The following is a 21,616-nucleotide window of genomic DNA, read 5'->3' as shown; positions in this document are numbered from 1 at the left end:
ATAATCTCGAAGCACGTGGCAACGTCTCACGATCTCCAAGGTTATTATTCCTTACCGAGAATGCTCAATGTGGTGCTACAGCAAAAAATGGAAATGTACATTGAGTCGTACAAATAAAAGCAATGTTATAAACAATCATGTCTTTTCTCTTGTCATTGTCTGCAAAAAGTGAACAAGTTATCAATTAGTGACGCACCCAATGTAATGAGTAAGATTTAGTATGAAATGAAGGAAGTGATCTTTCAATACAAAACCGACCGGGACCGAGTGCATGACATCTTTTACTTTGAGGGGTGCGCTGGTATTCAATTTTACAACCTAAGGCCCTTTTTGAGAAGGACTGTTTGGCATTGTATCAGAAGCACACCCAGTAGTTGGATGCGAGAACTCATTCGGGTTCAATTTTCTTCAAATTTGAGATCCCGTTTCAAGACAGATTACGCCCGAGTCCATGGTAAATTCCCCCTCTTGTTATCACAATTTGATTATGATAATCGGATTCAAAGAGCGGGTCTTTTTGTCAGCCCCAAGGCTCAAGGTGAAACTAAACGGGAGCCTTTTTTGGGGCTTCGTGGATGTTCAAGTTCTTGACAGGTTTAATAAAAAACGCATCTCGAGCGGGGGATCATGATCACAACTTGTGAGACTGATGTCAATCTGACAAGAGTTCCCCCGTCTCTCCGTCACCGAAACGAAACCCATTCACTGAGGAGAAAAAAAAAGAGTATAATGTTGTCAACCCCATCCACTAGAGCTCTTTAAAATTGGCTGGTTAAAATGAACCTGTTCGCTCAACCTCCTGCAAAACCATTGGAATAATGGTCAAAGGAACAAGAGAGGTTGACAACCCCTGAAAAGCCGTCGTTCAGTGGTGCCCCAGTGGGTGAGAGAGAGAGAGAGAGAGATCGCTGGGAGAGACTCGGAGAAGAAGCCAGTTTTTTTCGAACAAGCTTTGAAATGGCTTTCTGGTGCTTCTCTTATCACCTCATCTTGATGGCAAAGACATAAGAGTCCGGTGTTCTCTCACAGGGATCACCAAACACAACCAACATGCTCAACGAACGGGGCAAGATGGAGGGCACCTAGGCAATCTACAGTCACGATAAACCAGTCAAGGGTTGGTTTGAAACAGAGAACGAGTGGAAAACGGCAATGGTAATCCAATATTACGGGTACAAACTCCGATGGACGTTAAGAAGGCTTCGCTTTCACGCATTCACACTCCATTTTTCTCTCACCACAAGAATGATGGTATGACGATGAATAGCGCAGGTCTCTACGTTCAGATCAAGGATGGAGGACAAGTGAGTTCCAAGCCTCCGACGCTATCATCAGCTTCGAGGTTGTTCTCTCTCTCAATTAGCTAATATTCATCATCAGGATCTTCTCGAACCCCTCTAAATGGCTTCACCGACACGATTGGAGCCCTATCTAGCGGGAACACATTATCTGGTTTTATTGCCAATTCTTTATTTCTCTTGCCAAGCCACAAGAGCGGGCGAGACGTGGTTGGTTGGTTGGTTGGCGTAGCTCCGGGGAAGCGTCACCTTAAATCAAAATGCCCATTTACTGAGCAATCCATACATTAGAGGCTTTGTATAATCACCCGGAGATGGGGGAGATGAGGCGAAATCCACGCTCTCATCGGGAGTCCAGAAGTCCGGGGAAGTGCAATCAAAAGTCGAAACCGCAGATTTGTATGGAGGCATAAATTAGGCAATCAAGGTGAATGGAATGCTCCCGAGCTCTTCTCTCCACGACCCACCCAGTCAAAATCTCTTACACACATACGCACACGCACAAGCAAGCCATCGGGGAGTCAGTCACAGTCAGTATGCTTCGTAGGAGGACTTGTAACACTTCTCAAATTGTTTTTTTGGCTCCATAAGTCCTTACGGTTTCAAGGGGAAAAACGAGGAACCACTAGAACCCAGGAAAGCATGGTAAGCATGGTTTCTTTGGTCATTGGCGTGATCTTCAGGTTAGAAATATGATCTCGTAAAGGAGCGATCAGAGACGGATGGGTAAGACCCGGGTTGACTTCGAGCAAAGTGGGGTTCGAGCTTGGTACAGCCAAGTTCGGTACGTACGTAGTGTACCCTCTCGTGCGACTACCGGCTAAAAGCCATTAAGCAAGAATTTTCTCCCTCCAAAAGAGCTTAGGATATCCCGCTGTGGTATTCTATCTCTCTTTCTTCAGAGAAGCTATCATGGCAAAGAGTATAGTACTTACATATAGCGGCAACGCAACAGGGTTGGGAGCTATGGCCTGATAAAGCTAGTGCTCGAACAACAACCTCGATCCAGGTAACTTCTCCAATTCAGTACTCGTATTTAACACGATCCCTTGCTACATCATGAATGTTGCGATACCTCCTGAGACTAGTGGTTGACGTGGTTCAAGTAGATATTACAATCACTCATGGCAGAAAAGCGCCTAACCCTGTAATGTACAATGCCACAGATCCCGGGAGACCATCTCTTCCCACCTGAATGTGAAGTCAAAAACTCTCCTCCTCCCTCTTCTAGAATTTGGTGATTTACACAAAAGACCCGAGTTGAAGCCAACTTTGGTGGACTTGAGTTCCGTATCTAGTCCTGGGTGAGGTGATCGGAGGTGATTCGAGACTTCCCATATTGGACAAAAATGTGGCTTCATTGAGGTTTACTTGAGCTTGGTTTGAGCAAAAAATGTAGCACGTTGGGAACTCCACTTGATTCTTGAATGGTCCCTCCTTTCTTGTCCATGTCAAACAAATTTGTGGATTGCCAAGGGACAAAACGTGAATGCACAGTCATCTCTTTTCATCTCCAAGGGAGCAGGACTTTCAAAAGCAAGACAGTAGCTTTCCCAAGATTTTGTTGAGGCATTTTGAGCATGAATATTAGAAACAGGTTGGTGGCGTTTTAGCGCCATAAATCACGTACATCTTGTTCAAAAATCCACTAACCTTCAAGCAAAAGAGAATTTATTGTATTTGCTCCAATGCTAATGGAATCAGAAGACCAAGATTTATCGATGATTATCACTCCATGGAAATGTATGCCTTGGGGCTTTCAGTGCTACATAAAGATGGCCTAAGTTAATAAACGTGCAGACAGGATCAGAAATGTCATACATAAATACGTATGTATTTAGAGGTTGGCCAGTCGACCTTTAATCTAGTGTCAAGCAACCAAACCATGCGGAAAGTTCCTTTCGCAAATGGAATGCTTGCCTTGACTCTCGAGCACCACTGTGGAGTAATACAATAACAGACGATGCCAAATCTCAAGATGAACATCTTTTCTGCACAAAGGAGCTACTCATGGGCGGACTACTTCAACGACTGGGTGGATAGAAAAGAGAGAGAGAGAGAGCCACGGATGGATGGAACTTCTGCAGTATGTTAATGAGAATGACCATACACATCCAGTGGTGAGATTCCTCCGCCCTTCGACTTATCACAATCATCTCTCTCTTTCCCTGTCTTCAGGCCCTCTCTCTCTCTCTCTCTTTTTCTCTCTCTGTCTTTCTTCCAAACCACAGAGGGTCATTTCTTGAGATTGAGGTTTGAGAATTCTCTGGTAGCATTCGGAGTGGTGAGGTTGTTATTGTTGGACTTGTCAGAGTGAGTTCAATTAAAACGAACTACCATTTGGTCAAGGCTTCATTTTCAATTAGCCTCGGATCCAAGGCAGATAGAGCTTCTACGTGGATAGAGCTTTCAACCTCCCTTCCTCCAGCCCCAAACGAGTGCGTGAGTATGTTTGTGAGTCGGCCATAGCGGAGAAAATGATACTCGGCTAATTTATCTCTTTTATGCAAACGACCAAACAGCCCTCCATCCATGGATCCAGTGACCGGACAGGTCGAAAGCGACGACTAAGGCGACTGGAGAACCAGAGGACCACAGGACCCCTGGTTGGACGAAACTCAATGGGTATGCCGTCATCGCACTCAAGCTTGCAAAACACGGCTAACACTAACAACACATCAGTACCACCACTAGATTTCTGTAGTACTGCTATGAAGTGGTGAATAAGTCCGTCCGTCCGTCCGTCCGTCTTCTTTCTCCTCCTCCTTGTGTATGTGTACTCCTACTACTCCTACTATTACTACTACTTGCACCTCCCTCTCTCTGTTCATCTCATCTACGTACCTATGCGCCTTGATTTTCTTTTTGGGTGTCACTCACGTCTCACGAAGGGCTCGAACCAAAGTTCTTCCTTTTCTCATGCTCATGATGTCGGCGTAAATTGAAATTTCTTGCCAGAGTTCAAGGCTCGTTACTTGGACATTCAGACGCTTGCCTCATCATCAAGTCTGTTAGAGAAACAAGCCTGAAAACAATCACTTCCAAGTAGCATGAAGCCATGCTCTCTCTTCACTGCAAGGAGGAGCGAGCATATTAGGAAAAGAAGAGGTTCAATTCTAGAATCATTCCCTAGATCTTGCCGTGCTCAAAACCAATGGTTGACTATTTTTTCCTGGTTGGAAACTTTGTTGGATGCACTCTTCTAATGACCTTTCGCTCGAGCAGAAGGCCGCACAATTTTGCATGCACTTGGGGTGGGACTAGAAATGGGTTGACACGACGTTGTCGAAAGTCATCAAATTAGTTTTGGATTATCATTCAAGTCGTCGTCGTCGTCGTCGTCGTCGTTGTGAGTGAGGTCATCAATATCACCACCACCACCACCACCACCACCACTACGTACACGTACCACGATCAACCTTGAATTCATCATTCATCATTCAAAGACTCCTCTCCCTGATCTCTGTTTTGAACACAACCACAGACAATAATGGCGAGTCATGCAAATGCGGCGATCGCTTTCAAATCTCTATAATGAAGCGCTTCTCCACTTGAGCAAAGCAAGGTTGCCGATTGATGCCCATGTACTGTAGAGTGGCTTGGGCTTGAGTTCTTGGAATGAGGGAATGGGGGATCATCCAGCTCGTACCATGGGCACTTTTATGTACTTCGATTTGTGACTGATATGATCTGGGCCGGCAGGAAGCGATTTCTGTTGGTCATGATGCCATTTGTTGGATTTGGAATTGTTCAGGTTTCGTCTCACCGCCCTCCTGGCCCAGCATCTGGCAGCAATTATGATCCAAACGAAGGCGATCCATTTCGAGTTGAACTTCTTCTTCTTCTTCTCCTTCTGTCAAGCCCTGGAGAGCCATAAATACGTATATAGTTTATGGCTCAAACGGGTCGACTGATTTAATAGTGGTAGTGGATGGAACGAGTCGGTCCAAGTAAGTAAGATGGGGTTGAAGACAGACAAAAATGACCACCGTTATCTCCTTCGATATGGCTCGTCTAATGTACATTGTGAAAACATAAGCGGGTGGTAAAATGAAATTCGGGGCTAATGCTTGGTAATGGTTCACAAAACGATGGGGGAGAAGAGCAAAATCCACTTTTTCCCTCCTCAACCTTTTTTCCTTGGAATGAATCATCATAAACCAAGACTGTTTTCTGTGAGGAGAAGAGTGAATGCCTTTCGTCAAAATACAGTTTTGCTTGGCATTCAAGATTTCCTCCACAAAGACTTGCGAGAACGTTGAATACGCGTCGGGCATAATTAGCTGGCAGTTGAAGAAGGGCTCCCGGAGGCGGGAAAAATAGTGCAAGAAAGCTTTGTTTTAATTAAAACTTTTGAGGCGTGGGTCGGCTGATAAACAAGATTTGATTCGCTTTGGGCACAAACTCGTTCGGAGTCCCTGTTCGATGTTTTTCTTCTATGAGCTGTAATTGGAAGCTCCCAAATGATGATCATTCAATGGCAGAGTGAGTCCATGGCCAAAAAGGGGTAGTGAGTGCTCTTGATTCCAAAGAACACAAAGCATTCGTCATAATTCATCACCCAAAGAGCTATCAGGAGTACATCCAGCCTCATCAACAGCAAATTCGACCTGTTCTTCTGATGCAATAGGAATACGTCAGAAAAAGTGGCCTTCCAAGAGAATGGTTAGGTTTTCAAAAGGCCCATAGCAAAGACGAAGATTACTTCAGTGGTCCGATCTTCGATCTAAACCGACAAAAATGGTGACTACTTTCTATTGTGTGTGCAATACAGCCATCGTCATAGGAATAGGAGTAAGCATATACTGAAGTACACGCACTGCATTTCTAGATCCAATGAACGTGGAGAGAAGGTCATTTTTTGCATAATTTCAATGGATACGGTCCCATTAAAAAGCGAGGATCCAGAGAATGGAAACAAAGAATCGAGGCCGCCGCCGCAAGACGAGCAATGGACGAAAACATCCCACTCGAAGCCAAACTCGTTTGAAGCGAAGGTGCATGTTGGCTTCTTTATAACGGGGCATGCTCTTACTTAATAAATTATTTCAATTAAAAAATTGGTATGCTAGAGCATTTTTGTCCCTTTCTCGGGCCGAGAGCAAGGTTCTTCGGAACTGGATAATTACTACTCCCACCACTACGAGACCCCAAATATTCTTCCCTGAATGTGTAACCCGAAAAGGAAACCGAAGAGGCCAAAGACGCCTTTGAGCCCGAAAGATTTATTTGATTTCCAACCATTCTTAAACGGCCTATTCAAGCAAAACCATAGCTAAAGGAATGCTTACATCACGGGCAGCGAGCCATTAAAAATAGGGTCATGAAATTGGTGGATCGGAGCGGTAATCCGTAACAATTAATATTGTTTCCCTCACGTTGGAAATCGACCCACTGGGATGCTGCTTAATTTCCGAGTGCTCTTCCTTGGGGCAATAATGGGCGGACTTCTTGGATGAGCAGGAGGAAATAGAACAACGACCCACCAAGGAAGGAACGAACGAACGAACGAACGTCTGGTTGGATAAACAAAGACTCGCTTTGACAGGGCATAAAAAGCGGCGAGAACAAAACGAAACTCAAAGAGAACTTCTCTCTTTATTCTTTCCTCCTCTCGCATTGAATCCGCGTTCATATTTGACTTGGCTCAAGCCGTCTTTGGGCGAGGATTTATTTAAATATGTAATGAGCAGCGCTTTTGCGTTAAGACACAGAGGTCACGACCTCGGAAGGCACGGTCATTTGTCGCTCATCCATTCCTCGTAACATCCATCAATATGTTCTAGGTGTGAAATAGGCTGGCACAGAACATAGATCGAGAAACCCATCATGCTCTCTGGGTTGGCTTGTCGTGTGGTTTCTGGTTCTTTCGGGGTCTGATCGCTCGCTCCACCTCGTCCTCAGATGTGGAGCTGATTGGGTCTGGGTTCGAACTTCGAACTTCAAACGAGGCGAGAGGTGAAGTAGGTAGAGGAACGTTTCACTGGAAACACATATCTCGACCGTTCTCGCGTGGGCGGAGTTGAAAAGCTACCACTTCCAATAGCGTGATAACTGCCACCATTTTGGACCTCTCCAAATAACGATTCCTTGGGTTGTTTGGACTCTAATCCGAGCGAACGTCGCGTATTGCGGTTGGAGTCTTTTTTTACGGTTGAACATTCATTTCAGTTGGTCACGACCCAGCTCATTTTAGGTGTACCCTACCAAACGTGAATGGAGCTATTCGACACCTAATACCTATGACAGGTTCCTGTTCTTGCTCGTCAACTCTTTAGACAAGGGGCAACCACGAAACGAAAAGGACCGACACCTCTGATATGGCAGCATTGATTTGATTCAATTATGCCTTAAGTGGGAACAAACGACCTCTACCTACGTATGCTCACTCGTAAGTTTTCCTTGGACAAAAAGAAGTCCTGATTTGAGAAAAACTTGGCCGATTTAATCGTTCTCGAGTTTGTTGTAAAGTAACAAAAAAATGCTCAAGGCACTAAAACTGAAGACCATGTGTGTGAGTGTGTGTTTGTGTGTGTGTGAAAGTGAGTGAAATAGCGAGGGAGAGACGGCACGAAAAAAAGCTAGCATGACCATGTGCTATTTTAAGAGGTCAAGAGAAAATCATCAGCTTGAAGTTCGGCTTGGAGAGAAGTGAAGCACGCAAACCGTCATTGCACATCATGATATAACGGAGAGATGCTTTGGACGGAGCTACCTTGTTGGCCAGAACCAAGTCTTCTCATTCGTCGTTCTCCAATCAAAGACGCCTCGACACAAAATGGTTTGCAATCATGAGGAACATGGCTAGATTTGGAATGAATTGGCGACTTATCTCGATTCGAGATCAAGGTTCTTGGACTTAAAGGCTATGATGAACTCGCTCAAACGACGAGTTCTCATCGTTTTTTTTGAGTCCACTTGTAACCGAATTCACAGCAACCGCGCACAATAGTTGCAGTCGAGTCTCTTTAACAAAGAAGTGCTAAATGGTTCATAGCACTTTCAAACCAAACCGAGAAAGGACTCTACTCGTCATCACTTTGCACACAAGCGAAGAAGCATTGAAAGATGTATAAGACGAAAATCTCGCATTGAAAAAGAAAAATAACATTTGTTCACTTTATAGAAGAGTTAGGTGCTAACATGTGATCTCTTACATGGCTTTCTATTGACGGCGTTGAAATTAAGCCAACATTCACTACCTTTTTGTTCAAAATGAACCAAAGCAACGAACATTTAAGCATATCCCGAACTTGACTGCCGCTTATTCAAAATACATCAACTAAGACATCTTTCAGACATCTTTCAGACATACAAGCAAAGATAACGTGTTTGGCAGCACAGAAGATACCACCTACAATCAGAGGGAGCAGTGTTGCCTGCAGTAGTTCTGTCCAATTTCTTGAGCTGATTATAAAATCGCTTTGATTTCTTCTCTTAGGTTTACCATTCCAACTGTCCCCAGCAAAATCACTGAACGGTCAAATTTTAATGACATCACCTCTTACGTACGACTAACCTCTGTGCAGACCAATTGATTTGGTACTGAAGATATGTGATGAATGATATTCCTAGCAAACTCCCCCTCTCATGATTTGGCTCGAGAAGTTAAATATGTACATACATGCCTGTCTAAGGTAGATTTTCATCCATCGAAATGGACGATCAGGTGAGCCACGACCTCGACTTGGTCAATCAGCCCAATCATTATAAGTTTGTCATTAAAATTTGGGGGTCTCATTTACGAAGGCAGGAGGGTGCATTTTGAGGGAGATGACTGGCCGATAAGACAATTCTTTATCATGCCCAACATCGGGGAGAAGCGAGCAAGGTTCAAGGATCCGAGCCAACATCAAATGCACCAAATAAGGTATTCCCTTCAGGAATCTCATTCTTCCTAGTCGCTTTGACTGGCTCTCTCCTCACTCTCCTTCTCCCCAACGTCGTCATGATCATCGGCGGCCTAGCCGTCAAAGAATTGATTTATGCCTTAAAAATCTCCAATGACATCCCATTCTGGAATAACGACTACTTCAACGAGCTACGTCTTCTCCATCAAACAAAAAATACACCATTGTAAACGTAAACGTTCACAACAGGCCAAACGACCAAGCGATGAGAACGCTCGGAAATTCATAAGAAACACTTTAAGAGGTTGCTAGCTTTATGAGTGAGTAAGTTCCGCCTTTGAACCAGGTTTTTGGTCGAGATCGTAGAGACCCTGAATTCATAGGATACTACTTACTGTATCCTTTAAGACAAGAAAACTTGGATGATGAATGGATAGCGGCATGTTACATTGCCTCTGTTGGTCTTGTTACTTTATAATTCCTTTGTTTTCTACTTCAGTTATTGCTCGAGCAAATGGCCTTAAATCAGGGCACTCTGGATTAGACATAGAGTGCAAAAGCAATCATGACAATACTCTCTTAATGAAGCGCTTTAGTTCAACTTGTTATTGGCAGATTACATACGACAATGTCGTTGGCTTAGAGGGGAAATACTCTGGCAGATCGGCACTAAAATTTCGTTTTTGGTGTTTGCAAGGTAATCAGGCCGCCAGGGCAATTCAGCTCTACAAGTCTTCATCCACTACTAACCAGTCCATTCAAATTGCTCAAACAAAGATTTTCAGGGAGACAGGGTATGGGAAAATTAGAAATCTTGGACTGGCTTTTAAATACCGTGGTGATTTATAATGTAGTTCTTACCTTGTTACTGTTTATTCAGGGACCTGCATCATGGATTAGCCAAAATAATAGTATGATAAAATTAATGGTAAAAGTAAGGTGAGATCCCTCGGTCATTCCATGACCGAACGGTTTGTTTTAGTTTGGGTTACATTTTGACTACCGGGTGACGCACATGTCCGTGTGACGCCTACTAATTTTATCATAACTTTTGCGTCCGACATCGGAACTTCAACTTTTTAGCGCGAGTGGTTTTGCGAACCCTTTGAGGCCAACTTTAGAAAAGAACAGGTGCCAAAACAAGACCTCAGTCAGCCGCATCATGGCCCCAAACAGGCTCCGCAAAATCATCACCACGCACATTTTGACTGGCAAGAGCCAAGCCAGCATTGCCAGGGCCATGAAGTGCCACAAGAACACAGTCTGCAATGCCTGAAAGCCCTACAACGGCAGGGGGACCACTGACTACCTTGAGAAGTTGGGCAGGTCCAAGGGGGAGACCAGGTTGGCCCTCCAGTGGTGATGAACAGCCTCAACCAGGACCCCCAACCAGAGCGTGCAAAAGCTCTCCAGGGAGTTCAGGACGCCCCAGAGGACCATGGAGAGGGTGGTCAAGAAGGACATGGTGCTGACGATGTTGTGCTAAGTCCAGATCCAGCAGTTGACACCCTTGATCATGCTGAACAAGATGAGGCACTACTGTTCTGCTATTGAAAAAATCTGAATATTTTCCTATTTTTGTAGATATGAATAGACAAACCTGTGCAATTAATGTAAAAACGACCGCGAGTCAGATTCGTTTTATGATTATTTTTGTGTGACAATGCGTTCAGCTACTCCAGCCTCATCATTTTCACCACCAGCTACTTGAAGGTGGCCCCGAGGATGTGGCTACGGCCTAGATGGTCTTAGAGTTTTGCAAATTTCGTCGAGTGGTGGTCTATGTGTTTAATTTTGTTCCTGAAGAAATCAGATTGATTGAATAAAGCGTCCAGCCTCAGCACGTCCAAGCCCTCTGCCGCCCGAATTGTCACACGGACATGTGCGTCACCCGGTAATGTTGACAGGTGATGACAGAAGGCAAACGGGTACTTACAAGTTTCAAGTTGATAACTTGTTTTTATGTTTTCAGGTCTGGCCTATCTATGGTTTTTGAACTTGTCTATACATCTCATAACATAGTCTCCTTTTGTTTGGGAACCTCAAGATAATATTCCTTGGAAATCATAGGTTAACCTCTAGGGTACATTTTCTCGAGACTCACTTCTTGGGCAATACCTAAGTTTTAACGCTTTTTGGAAATGGCTGGCTCGTCGTCGAGGTCTGTTTGAAACTCTTGGCGGATCCTCCAACAATCGACAGCTAATCAGATTGGTTGAATTTTAATATGTAAATTCTACCTCGCGCGTCTGTTTATTCAGGACCTCTAGTTTTTGGGCCATTTCCATGATATCACCAACATAATAAATCATATATATTTTGCACATGCATTGTACAAATTACGTTGGTCGCATACAATTACACAAGTGGTTAAACGAGTGAAGTAAATAAAATTAATGCATAATCGAGGGTCAATTCTCATAAAAACCAATATGAGTTCAGGAACACCAATGTTCGGAGGTAGACGACGAACATCGGAAATCATGAAAGTGGTATCTTGGATAAACTCCAAATTGGATAATTCTGAAGTACTTAATTGAAACAAATCATCGGCTGGCAAATAGTTTACCGAGTCATCGACATATCTGTAATATCTTTCCACAAATCCAGGACACATTTAAGCATCCGTCGCGTTCACTTTTCAAGCAACGAATGAAAACGGATATTCGGTAGAGAAGTTTCGCAATGTTTCTCTCATTTTCAATTGTATCTCAGCAGTCATATGTACCTTGTTCATCAAGAGCTGGACGTCCCCCTACATGAAAACATTAGCAAAAACATGTTTCTTGCCATCGGGTTGACCAGTTCGGAGTCCAAAAATGTGGGGAACCTGAACTTTTCGCAAGCGATGCCCGGATCGATGTGGACAAACGTCATTTTCGATTGGCGCTGACGAAAGACCAGGTCCATCTGGCGCATCGCCCACTTTGACATAACCTAGATGTTTATCACCGACCTCTGACAAATTCTGTCTACTATTCCCCTTTTCATTGATTTCCTGGGCACTGAGCCTTACTTGAAACTAAAACTTATGAGTAATCCCTCGCATCCCATCCATCGTGGCCATTACCCTCAAATTTGAAGCCAGACATATCTTTAAAGTTCAAGTCCATGGGGACACTGTGGCGGGCTGCTACATCCTCTAGAGACCTGGCAGAGCTCTCCGCCATAAGGAAGATGGATGGTAAAGGAATAAGACTGATCTTGGAACTCTTTCATGGCTGAGGGAGGTCTTTGGAAAACCTGCGAGAACCAAAGTCTTTTTGAAATTAAAATATCATAGGAAGTCTATCCCTCAAGCTTTGAATTTGAGAGTAAATAGTCCATGTCTTGCCTCACTCTCAAGTGACTTTTGAAGATAATGGTCCACGCGGAATTTTGACCCTTCCACTTTGTATTTCTCAGGTTGCCCTGGACTGATTTTTTGATCTGACCTTTAATTGCTTGGATTGACTCAATTGTGTGTGTTGTAGGGGAGGAATGGTCACAAACATCACAACCAACAATCTTTGCGATCCCAATAATTTTCCAATAATCGACAAGGTTATTTTAGAAAGTTCCCGAAATTTCAACTTCAGGTGTAGTTTCCACATCTTTTGAAATGAATAGCGAATTTCATCCCTGCATTGTCTTCGTTACCGGTCCATCATGTCGAATAAACTGGATTTTGACGGAAATGAATCACTTTTTATCCGTTGTTCACTAGGAATGTATAAAGGAAGGAGTTTGTGCAATGAGTCATAGAATATATAATGTACTCTAATTATCATTAAGTACTCTATGAATGAGTTCAGCATAATTTTGGAAGAAGCTCATGGTTCTATCACACAATCAGGACTATTTTCGGCAGTCATGTCTATTATTGTCTATTACAATGCATACCATCAGGATTTTGTAACGTCATAAGTCTAGACTCCGACAAAATATGTTGCTTTCACGTCGAGCTAAAATTGCAGAAGTTTGACGGGTCAGATGTGCGAAAGAGTAGAAAACTGAGGCATTGGGAAGAAAACCAGTACATGCAACCCTCTCGAATTTCTGCTCAACGTACGACCAACATTTTGTGTCGGAGTCTTTAATCATAACCATAGCGAGAACCAATGTCTGTTTGAAATTCAAATATCATAGGAAGTCTGTCCGTCAAGTTTTGACTTTGAAAATAAATAGTCCGTACGCCATGTCTTGCCCCACTCTCAAGGATGACCAACATTTTTTGTCAGAGTCTTTAATCATAACCATCGACCACTGGAATGTCCACTGGTCGATGTAATAAGTAAATAACCCAGAACCCAGAATGGGACAAAATAGATGTATATACTGTACACATTGTAAAAGACCTATGATCCAATGAGAAATATCTCGCAATAAAGAGTTTTTAAAAAAATAACCCATGTACACAACTGTCGACACGGTACTTTCACGTCACACTGACAAAAAACGGGGAAAATGGCTAGGCGGGAATTTCAAATTTTACGACCAATAATCAATTTCAGCAGTGGTTACTTTTTCTACAAACTCGAATCTTTAGCAGTAATATTGACATACTTTCCGACGGATTACATAATAATGTAACAGAATTAAGTTTACCCATGCCCTGTCGGGTGACTTTCTCTGTGTGCATACATTATTTAAGATGCTGTCAATGGTCAGAAAATCTAACGTCGTTTTCAGAAGATTGTCACTTTCTTTGAAACCTTTATGGATACCTTTCACAATCCAGGGTCATAAATTAGTATCCACGTTCATCTTTCAAACAAATCAAAGATACAAAGGTTGAAACTGTTGTAATGAAAGGATTTTATATAGTCTGCAATGTTTTCCTTCATGTAACCCAGCACTATTTCAAATGGGACTCCTCCAAAGAATGCATTCATGTCCACCAATGAGATAGCGATATCACTTTTTTAACTCAATCTAACCAGATTAAGCGTGACCTATCTACACAGCCTAAAACGATATTAATGATCCTTAAACTCTGTATTTAAACCTTGGCCACGATTTCAAAAAGTAGCATCTCATTGACCAGGCTAGACAAATGAAGGGCACCAAGCATCTTACCTTGCAAAGTCTGTGGCAGAAACTGGAGGTTGAAATAACGTGACACTGTCACTGTTCCCTTGAGAGGATTTTGGAATCACTTTCCAAAGAGTTTGAATTGTTTAGATTCAATCAAATTTCGGCGCTGACTCCTACTTGGCTTTTGTAACGTCGAGAAACGCTTCGCTTTGATCTCAAAATGACCACTTTGAAGAGCTTGATTACACCCTGCAGACATTGACTGAAACTAAGGTCTCAACTGGGGGTGATTTGGTTGGACTCACGTGATTTTAATCAACAATAAGACAATAATGAGGTCTAAAAATTCGAAGTTATTAGTGGAGTTTAGTTGATGACGTCATGGTGGAACATGGCGCAAGCAGAAAATCAGGCTAAAATAGAGCCACTCCGAATAGTGCTGCCAGTGTTTCCTTGGGAAAACCAAATAACGCAACAAATTACAATTGACTAGAAATATTTTCATCGTCAGAACTGGCATTCAATTGCAACTGAGATATTATCGATGTTCGATTAAGAAGCCGCCTCGTTCAGTAGGCCCCAAATGAAGGTAGATGACCAAACTCCACATAATTATTGGCAAAACTATGAAAACCCAGTGTTGCCGAAACTTCAAGTCCGTGAAGTTACCAAAATGCTATAGTTTGTGCTTCTCCTGATCTGAGATATTCAAAATTCATAACGTGATGACAGCATTAATTTTATAAAAAATCAATTTTCTGGCCTTTTACAAACTTTCGAGGGTGTAAGAAATGTGCTACCCTGACGAAATGCTTACAAAAATGGCCATACTTGTACAAGTAAATAATTGACCAATTTGATTTCAACTTCATGCCAACAAATTGTAGCGTCTATAACAATAGAAGGTAATGCATTATGCAGTGTTAGTTTTGGTTATCCAGCACTTGGGGTGCCCACCTTCACAACCACGTATGGTGGAAAAGCAAAAGCAACACTATGTAACGCCCAATCAACACCCTTAGGAAGTTGATGATCCGAGGTCATGTTTCTCATAAACGACGAACATGAGGCAGAAAATACATTTCATACCACAGACTAAAGCAATCAGACTTCTTGATTTTATCAGATAGTGCTTGACTTAGGCTCATCTCAACCATCTTTTCAGCCCCATGACAGTAAATCAACGTTAGCAGCTTAAATCTGACCCATTAAATGCATTTAGGCAAGCCTACAGTGCCAGCATGACCATTTTCTACAAAAACAAATACATTGCACAGAAATCCCCATTCAATTATGTTGCTCAATTCCCATTCAGAATCTATAAAAAAACATAATTTTCTTCATATGACTTTACATCAAGCAAAAATTTTGTTTCCAGTCATTTTCTATTCGCCCTGAGTGTTCAATGAACGATTTAGTTTATTTAATGGCTTTTCTTGTTTTTATCTAATGGTATCACCTATGGGTAAACGAGAGAGTCCTACGCACTCTCTTCCTAAAGAAGGACACTCACACGCCCTCACTGAGTGAACAATGTTATCATTCATTGAAGATGTGATATGCTAGATGTCTCGTACACACCGACACAAACATCCAATAGATCTGGCGTTGGTTTCTTACATCACTCACCAGAAAAATATCCTAGAATCCCTTCGACTTTGGACTCGTTTCTGTCCATCTTTTTGGGGACGTGAGACGTGATGTCGAGTCAACCGCCATTTCCGGCTCATGGGCCGGCCCTTTTGTCGGTGGGCGGGGCTGTGGCAGGGGGTGAGGTGGTGGCACCCCTGTCACCTACTGTCAGCTTAGGTGCCCATCCTAATCCCCGAGGATCTTCGCAAGGTCCGGGTTTGGGCCAGGTGGAACACATCCATTATCTGTCTGAACATATTGGGGCCTTGTTCTTAGATGATGAGTACAGTGATGTCACCTTCGTGGTCCGAGGTCAGCGCTTCGAGGCTCATCGGGTCATTTTGGCCGCCCGATCCGAGTACTTTCGGTAAGATTCTAAGCTTTAAGAGGCATAGAGTTGGGATTTCTGTCAGTTTTCCACAAACATTGGGTAGTCACCTTCGTTTTCGTGTTTCTAGTTCATTGACAGTGTCTCCATATCTGGCGCTTTTGCGCGCGTTTTGCACTTTTTCCCCGAATCTTTACGCGGAAGAAATGCGGTTGGCGCATTAGGCTTTTTCCGTAAAATCCTTGCGCTTTCGTAGAACTGTTCAGAATTATGGAAAAAATACAAAAAAGTAGATTCGTTTTCATTATTGGTTATAGCCACTTGTGATCATTTGTACAAGAAAAGAACATGGAGTTGAAAGTCTAGACGCTCACCATAAAAGGGGTTAGCGTATGATTGTGTAATTTTGATTGAATTGTTAGTCTCAAAAGTTGAGCAAATGTTTGGCACTTTTTAAGTCATGGAATCTTGATAGGATAAGCACCTCATCTGTTTGAACTATCATTAAGTTATTGATATGGCGCAAAGATGATGGTATCAAATTGAGACAATGTCTTGTTTTGCCCTTAAACTGAATAAACTGACGATGTAATTATAGTTATTTATGGGTTATATATTTTGGTGCACGAAACATATGACATCAAATTCGAGTCTGATTGTAAGTAATAAGTAAATATTATGGCTGATTCGAAATTAGGAGGAGTAAAACTAATGGATATTTTGTTTTACGTTTTGTATATTAAAATGTTTTTACAAGATTAGAATACAACCATCTTCTCATGATCAGTAATGAAATTGAATGAAACAAACTGAATCGTGGCTACCGTCTGAGTGAGTGAATGGCATTTTCTCACTGCCCAAGTGATCAACGTATGTCTCATGTCTAACTATCAATTATTTCAAAAACCTAGTACTTGTCAAAAACAAGTCTTAAGCAAGAATAAGCTTTTATTATGTTACCCAAAGTAAATGCCCAAAACATGGTTTGTCATGTGCAAAAAGACCCTGGTCAAATGCCAATTTCCTTCTTCACATCCATTTCTAGTTGCACTAGTTGCGGTATTCGCTGTTATGGCTAAAATTCATATGATTTTTTGACCATTATTTAATCATTGATCATTTAAAATGAGGATAAAGCTGTAAAATTGGAAGAAGAAAAAAAATCAGCGGAACTGAAGCTTGCTAAAAAACATTAGAATTAACCAATCTAAAGTTAAAAAAAGAGAATATACCATTGTTTGACCAATAACGTTTTCCCCATGACTTCTTTTTCATACTGTTCATTTATTTGATTAGTCACAGTGAATTTGAAATCCTTATCACATAAAAAAACCACCTCAGTGCACAAAAAGACCATTTGAAGTGAGTCTGTAGAGTTGTTACTGACAGTTTCAAATTATCTTGGTACCCAATTGAAGTTTTTTATACGTCTTTCTGCGAAACGGATTGAAGCTAATATTTTGAAACTAAAGATGTGTTCAACGACCCCTTCACCGTCCAAATGACCTCTAATCGTCTTCAGGGCTCTATTGTTCGGCGGGATGATCGAATCCAAGCTCAAAGAAATCGAGTTGAAGGACACGTCCTTGCCGGCCTTTCGCTTCCTTCTCCGTTACATATACACCGGTCAGATGAATTTGGGCAATCTCAAGGATGATCTCATTGTGGACATTCTCGGCTTGGCTCATCAATACGGCTTCCAGGACTTGGAAACGGCCATTTCCGATTATCTCAAAGCCATCCTAAACATTCACAATGTTTGCTTCATTTACGACACCGCTTCCCTGTATCAGTTGGATCAACTCAAATCGTCCTGTTGTCTTTACATGGATCGACACGCACAAGAGATCATCAAGCATGATGCATTCAATACTCTCACAGCCGTAAGGAAGAGGATGGTTCTACCTGATGATAGCATTAACAAATATCATAAAATTATCATTGATTTGATTGCCTTCCTCCGTTTAGAGCGGCATCCGCGATGTCATATCTCGAGACTCGTTTTGCGCACCAGAGGTGGAAATCTTCCAGGCAGTTCACAAATGGGTCCAAGCCAATCCCGCGGAGGATTCCAGCCAGATTCTGGCCGCAGTTCGACTCTCGTTGATGTCCACGTCGGATCTACTTAAAGTTGTCAGACCCTCCAATCTTGTTCCACCGGATGCTATGTTGGATGCCATCGAATCTCGCTCCGACTCTCGGGACATGGAACTCAAATACCGTGGTTATCTCAGTAAGACGTTTGACAAGAGCCAGGAGAACATGTAGTTCCTTTTTGATTATTACGCAGAGCGTCCTTTTTCTAGAACTGGGCTATAGTTTTTTATTGATGTCGTGTGATTCCAACCATGATGATATATATTTCTCGCAGACAATTCTACCTTCAACATCTTCAAACATTTTTAATGGCCTAACCGCTATACTGATTCCAATGCTGCCAATGATCTTGATAATGTTTTCCACTTGTTACTAACAAGGATATAAATCATGAAATTTATTTAGTTCCGGAGGAGAATGTGGCCCAACCGAGGCATGACTCTCAGGTTTTGATTGGCGAGGTGAAGCAAGCTCTGTTGGATGGCGATACAAAGAACTACGACATGGAACGTGGCTTTTCGCGACATCCAATCGACGATATTCAGGATAAGGGCATCGTTGTTCGACTCGGAATGCAGTGCATCATCAATCACGTCAGAATGTTGCTATGGGATCGAGACTCGAGGTGAGGAGTTGGAATCGGTGATTTTTCATCCCAGCCAACTGGTTGGTTTGTTCCACATCGTTGACGTCCCTTTTTCCTTTGGCAGAGCCTACTCTTACTTCATTGAGGTGTCCATGGATCAAGAGGATTGGATCCGCGTGGTGGACCATTCCAAGTTCTTGTGTCGCTCTTGGCAGGATCTCTATTTCGCCCCAAGGGTGGTGAGGTACATCAGGATTGTGGGAACGCACAACACCGTCAACAAAGTGTTCCATCTGGTCTCTTTTGAATGCTACTATACTAAGAAGCCGTTCCAATTAGACGAGCAAGGGATTGTCAGTGAGTAATTTTTGTTCAAAGTCTATCGTTTGATTACAATCATGACCTTGATTTATTTACCGCCCACTTTTCACTCTAGTTCCCCGTCAAAATGTGGCCACCATTCCCAAGTCTGCATGCGTGATTGAAGGGGTTTGCCGGACTCGAAACGCCCTTCTCAATGGGGAGACCAGTCAGTACGATTGGGACTCGGGATACACCTGCCATCAATTGGGATCCGGATCTATCGTGGTTCAACTTGGCCAGCCTTATGCATTAAGCTCCATGAAGTAACTGATCATATTCAAACTCCACTCCCTCTCCACTCCCATTCCTAAAGTAAAATCTCTACTCCTATTTAGACTGCTGTTGTGGGATTGCGACAACCGATCCTACTCCTACTACATTGAGGTCAGTATAAATCAACGCGATTGGGAAGTGGTGTGTGACCGCTCAAGGGTGAACTGCAAATCCTGGCAAACGATTTCTTTCCCTCGACGCCCTGTGGTGTTCATCAAGATTGTAGGAACCCACAACACCGCCAACGAGGTTGGTCTTGACATAGATTGCCATCGTCGTGCCTTCGAGCATTTGTCTTCAAGTCAGTTTTTCCTCAGGTCTTCCATTGTGTCCATTTCGAATGTTTCGAAGATGATCAAAGCGCAATTGAAGCTGACAAAACCCAAGGAAAGGCTTTGGTGTCTGCGTCTGCCTCACCTTCCAGGTCCAATTCTGCTTCTGGATCCAGTTCATCAAATGGCTCGAGTCCTAGAAACCCCCGAGGAGCCACAGGGGTCGTCAATGAAGACGATGCTAGTTCCTCCAATCGAGCAAACTCCGGTCAATGGCCGCCGGGTTACGATCAGGCCGCTCGTTTAACTTCTCCGGATTTACCGGGGCAGGTGCCTCAAATGGCCGGGGCATCCCAAAATCGTCGGGGACCCAACAGCACGAGTGGAGCTGTGGCTCGACCATTGGCCAGGCCTGCCAATGCCATGGATCACTTTTATTTACCTCCTCAGGCCGAGGTTGAAGGTCAGAATGAGAATCGGGAACGAGCCGCCCAAGGATTGGGCGCAGTGAGTCGGCAACGTCCGACCCCCAAAGATATGGACCCACTTGTATGATGATGAGCTTGAACCCGTCTGTAGGCTTTGTCAGTTGCTTTGTTGTATGTACTACCGTATCAAATGAGAATAAAAATGCAGTTCGATAACGTTAACACGTGAATGTGCAACAATCGCATGATTTTTAACTTTTTTGCCAAGGGGAAGTTTTCGGTGAAATGTTCAATTGTTTGAAATTTCATAACCTAACAAAATCATCATTTTCTTCAAGGACAACGAGAGCATAACACACCAGACAAATATGTGTCTGAATCAGATATGAGTGAATGTAGATCAAAGTTAAGTATGGAACAAAATGACAGACCGTTCCGAGATTACAAAGCCAGCATTTGGGTCTAAATTGGGTCAAAATTATCTATTTTACTAGATCTTTCGACCTATGATTTACTCATTCATTAGAAAGTGAACGATTCAGGAAGAACAAAAAAGGTTCACAGCTGTTGTAAGAGCAGTTCTGCAGTTGTCCATAAAATACCTTATTGCTCTCCTCAGCCGTTGGCGATAAACACCCCAGAAAACACTCCATGTTCGTGATTTAGTATAAAAATTTCTTAATTTTCATCACATATATTTCAAATATTTCGTCATTCTTAGTGCCATATTTTTTGCCACCCTTGTTCACGCATCTTTAATGAAGAATAACACCTGTAACCACCAACCATCACACTACTAGCACCAGCTAAAAAAAATTCAATGCCAGGCCGAGGTAGCATGACTTTTTTTTTATATTCCAATATTGAGCTGAGTGAGAGTAAAAGCTTATTAAATGATCAAGGCCAGCACGTCTCTGCAGATATGCTCCTACTCCGCTGGAGAAATTTGGTATCCATCAGGGGAGTGACGCGATCGAAGATCCTTTGGATTACCATTTCTGGCGTCAGACATGCGTTCTTGGCTTTTGAGACTGAATCATGGACATGCGTTGCGCACGCCAGTGTTGCTTCCGCTCTCTCCTGACTGAGCTCAGTGCTGCCAGATGCGGTGGTTTTCCGCAAAATTCCGCCAACCCTCCTTGCCAAGTAATTTGGAATTGAGTCTGGAAGGTTCAAAAAGAGGTCATAGAATTCAGGAAGGTCTCGATCTGTCTGTAGTAGATACAACTTTTTTATATTGTGGACGGTCTTCCCAGCAATTCCAAAGTCCAAAGTAGTTCGCAATGAAGGTGTCCTGGTTAACAGCAACAATACGCCCAAGCACTTTTTCACAGAGCTCGGACATCTTTAAATATATTTCTTATTGTTTGAAGAATTTCACCCAATTAGGCGCAAAAGATAACTACAGATCTCACAAAACCTCTAGAATTGGCTTAAAGTCTATAAAATTACTTTTAATCAGGAAAAAAATCG

At 42.8% G+C, this 21,616-nt stretch overlaps 2 protein-coding genes across 2 annotated transcripts in view; one reads left to right on the top strand and one right to left on the bottom strand.

The window, feature by feature from the left end:
* Positions 1–14,361, bottom strand: part of LOC131884332 (serine/threonine-protein kinase Chk1-like) — a 34,993-nt gene extending 20,632 nt beyond the window's left edge. Inside the window, exon 1 of the mRNA XM_059232075.1 lies at positions 14,207–14,361. The gene's annotated coding sequence lies outside the window, so the exon portion shown is untranslated. The remainder of the gene's footprint in view (positions 1–14,206) is intronic.
* Positions 14,362–15,684: 1,323 nt separating this feature from the next.
* LOC131884331 (BTB/POZ domain-containing protein 9-like) lies at positions 15,685–20,373 on the top strand. The gene is made up of 8 exons (XM_059232072.1): positions 15,685–16,163; positions 17,647–18,007; positions 18,093–18,357; positions 18,627–18,846; positions 18,932–19,164; positions 19,244–19,433; positions 19,506–19,692; positions 19,761–20,373. Exons 1-8 carry the CDS (start codon positions 15,865–15,867, stop codon positions 20,268–20,270), a joined length of 2,265 nt encoding a protein of 754 aa, XP_059088055.1. The 5' UTR covers positions 15,685–15,864; the 3' UTR covers positions 20,271–20,373.
* The last annotated feature ends 1,243 nt before the right edge of the window (positions 20,374–21,616 follow it).

The sequence above is a fragment of the Tigriopus californicus genome, chromosome 7, assembly GCF_007210705.1.
Source record: "Tigriopus californicus strain San Diego chromosome 7, Tcal_SD_v2.1, whole genome shotgun sequence".
NCBI lineage: Eukaryota > Metazoa > Arthropoda > Copepoda > Harpacticoida > Harpacticidae > Tigriopus > Tigriopus californicus.
Note: the sequence above shows the minus strand (reverse complement) of the source record. Positions and strands in the feature narration are given on the sequence as shown.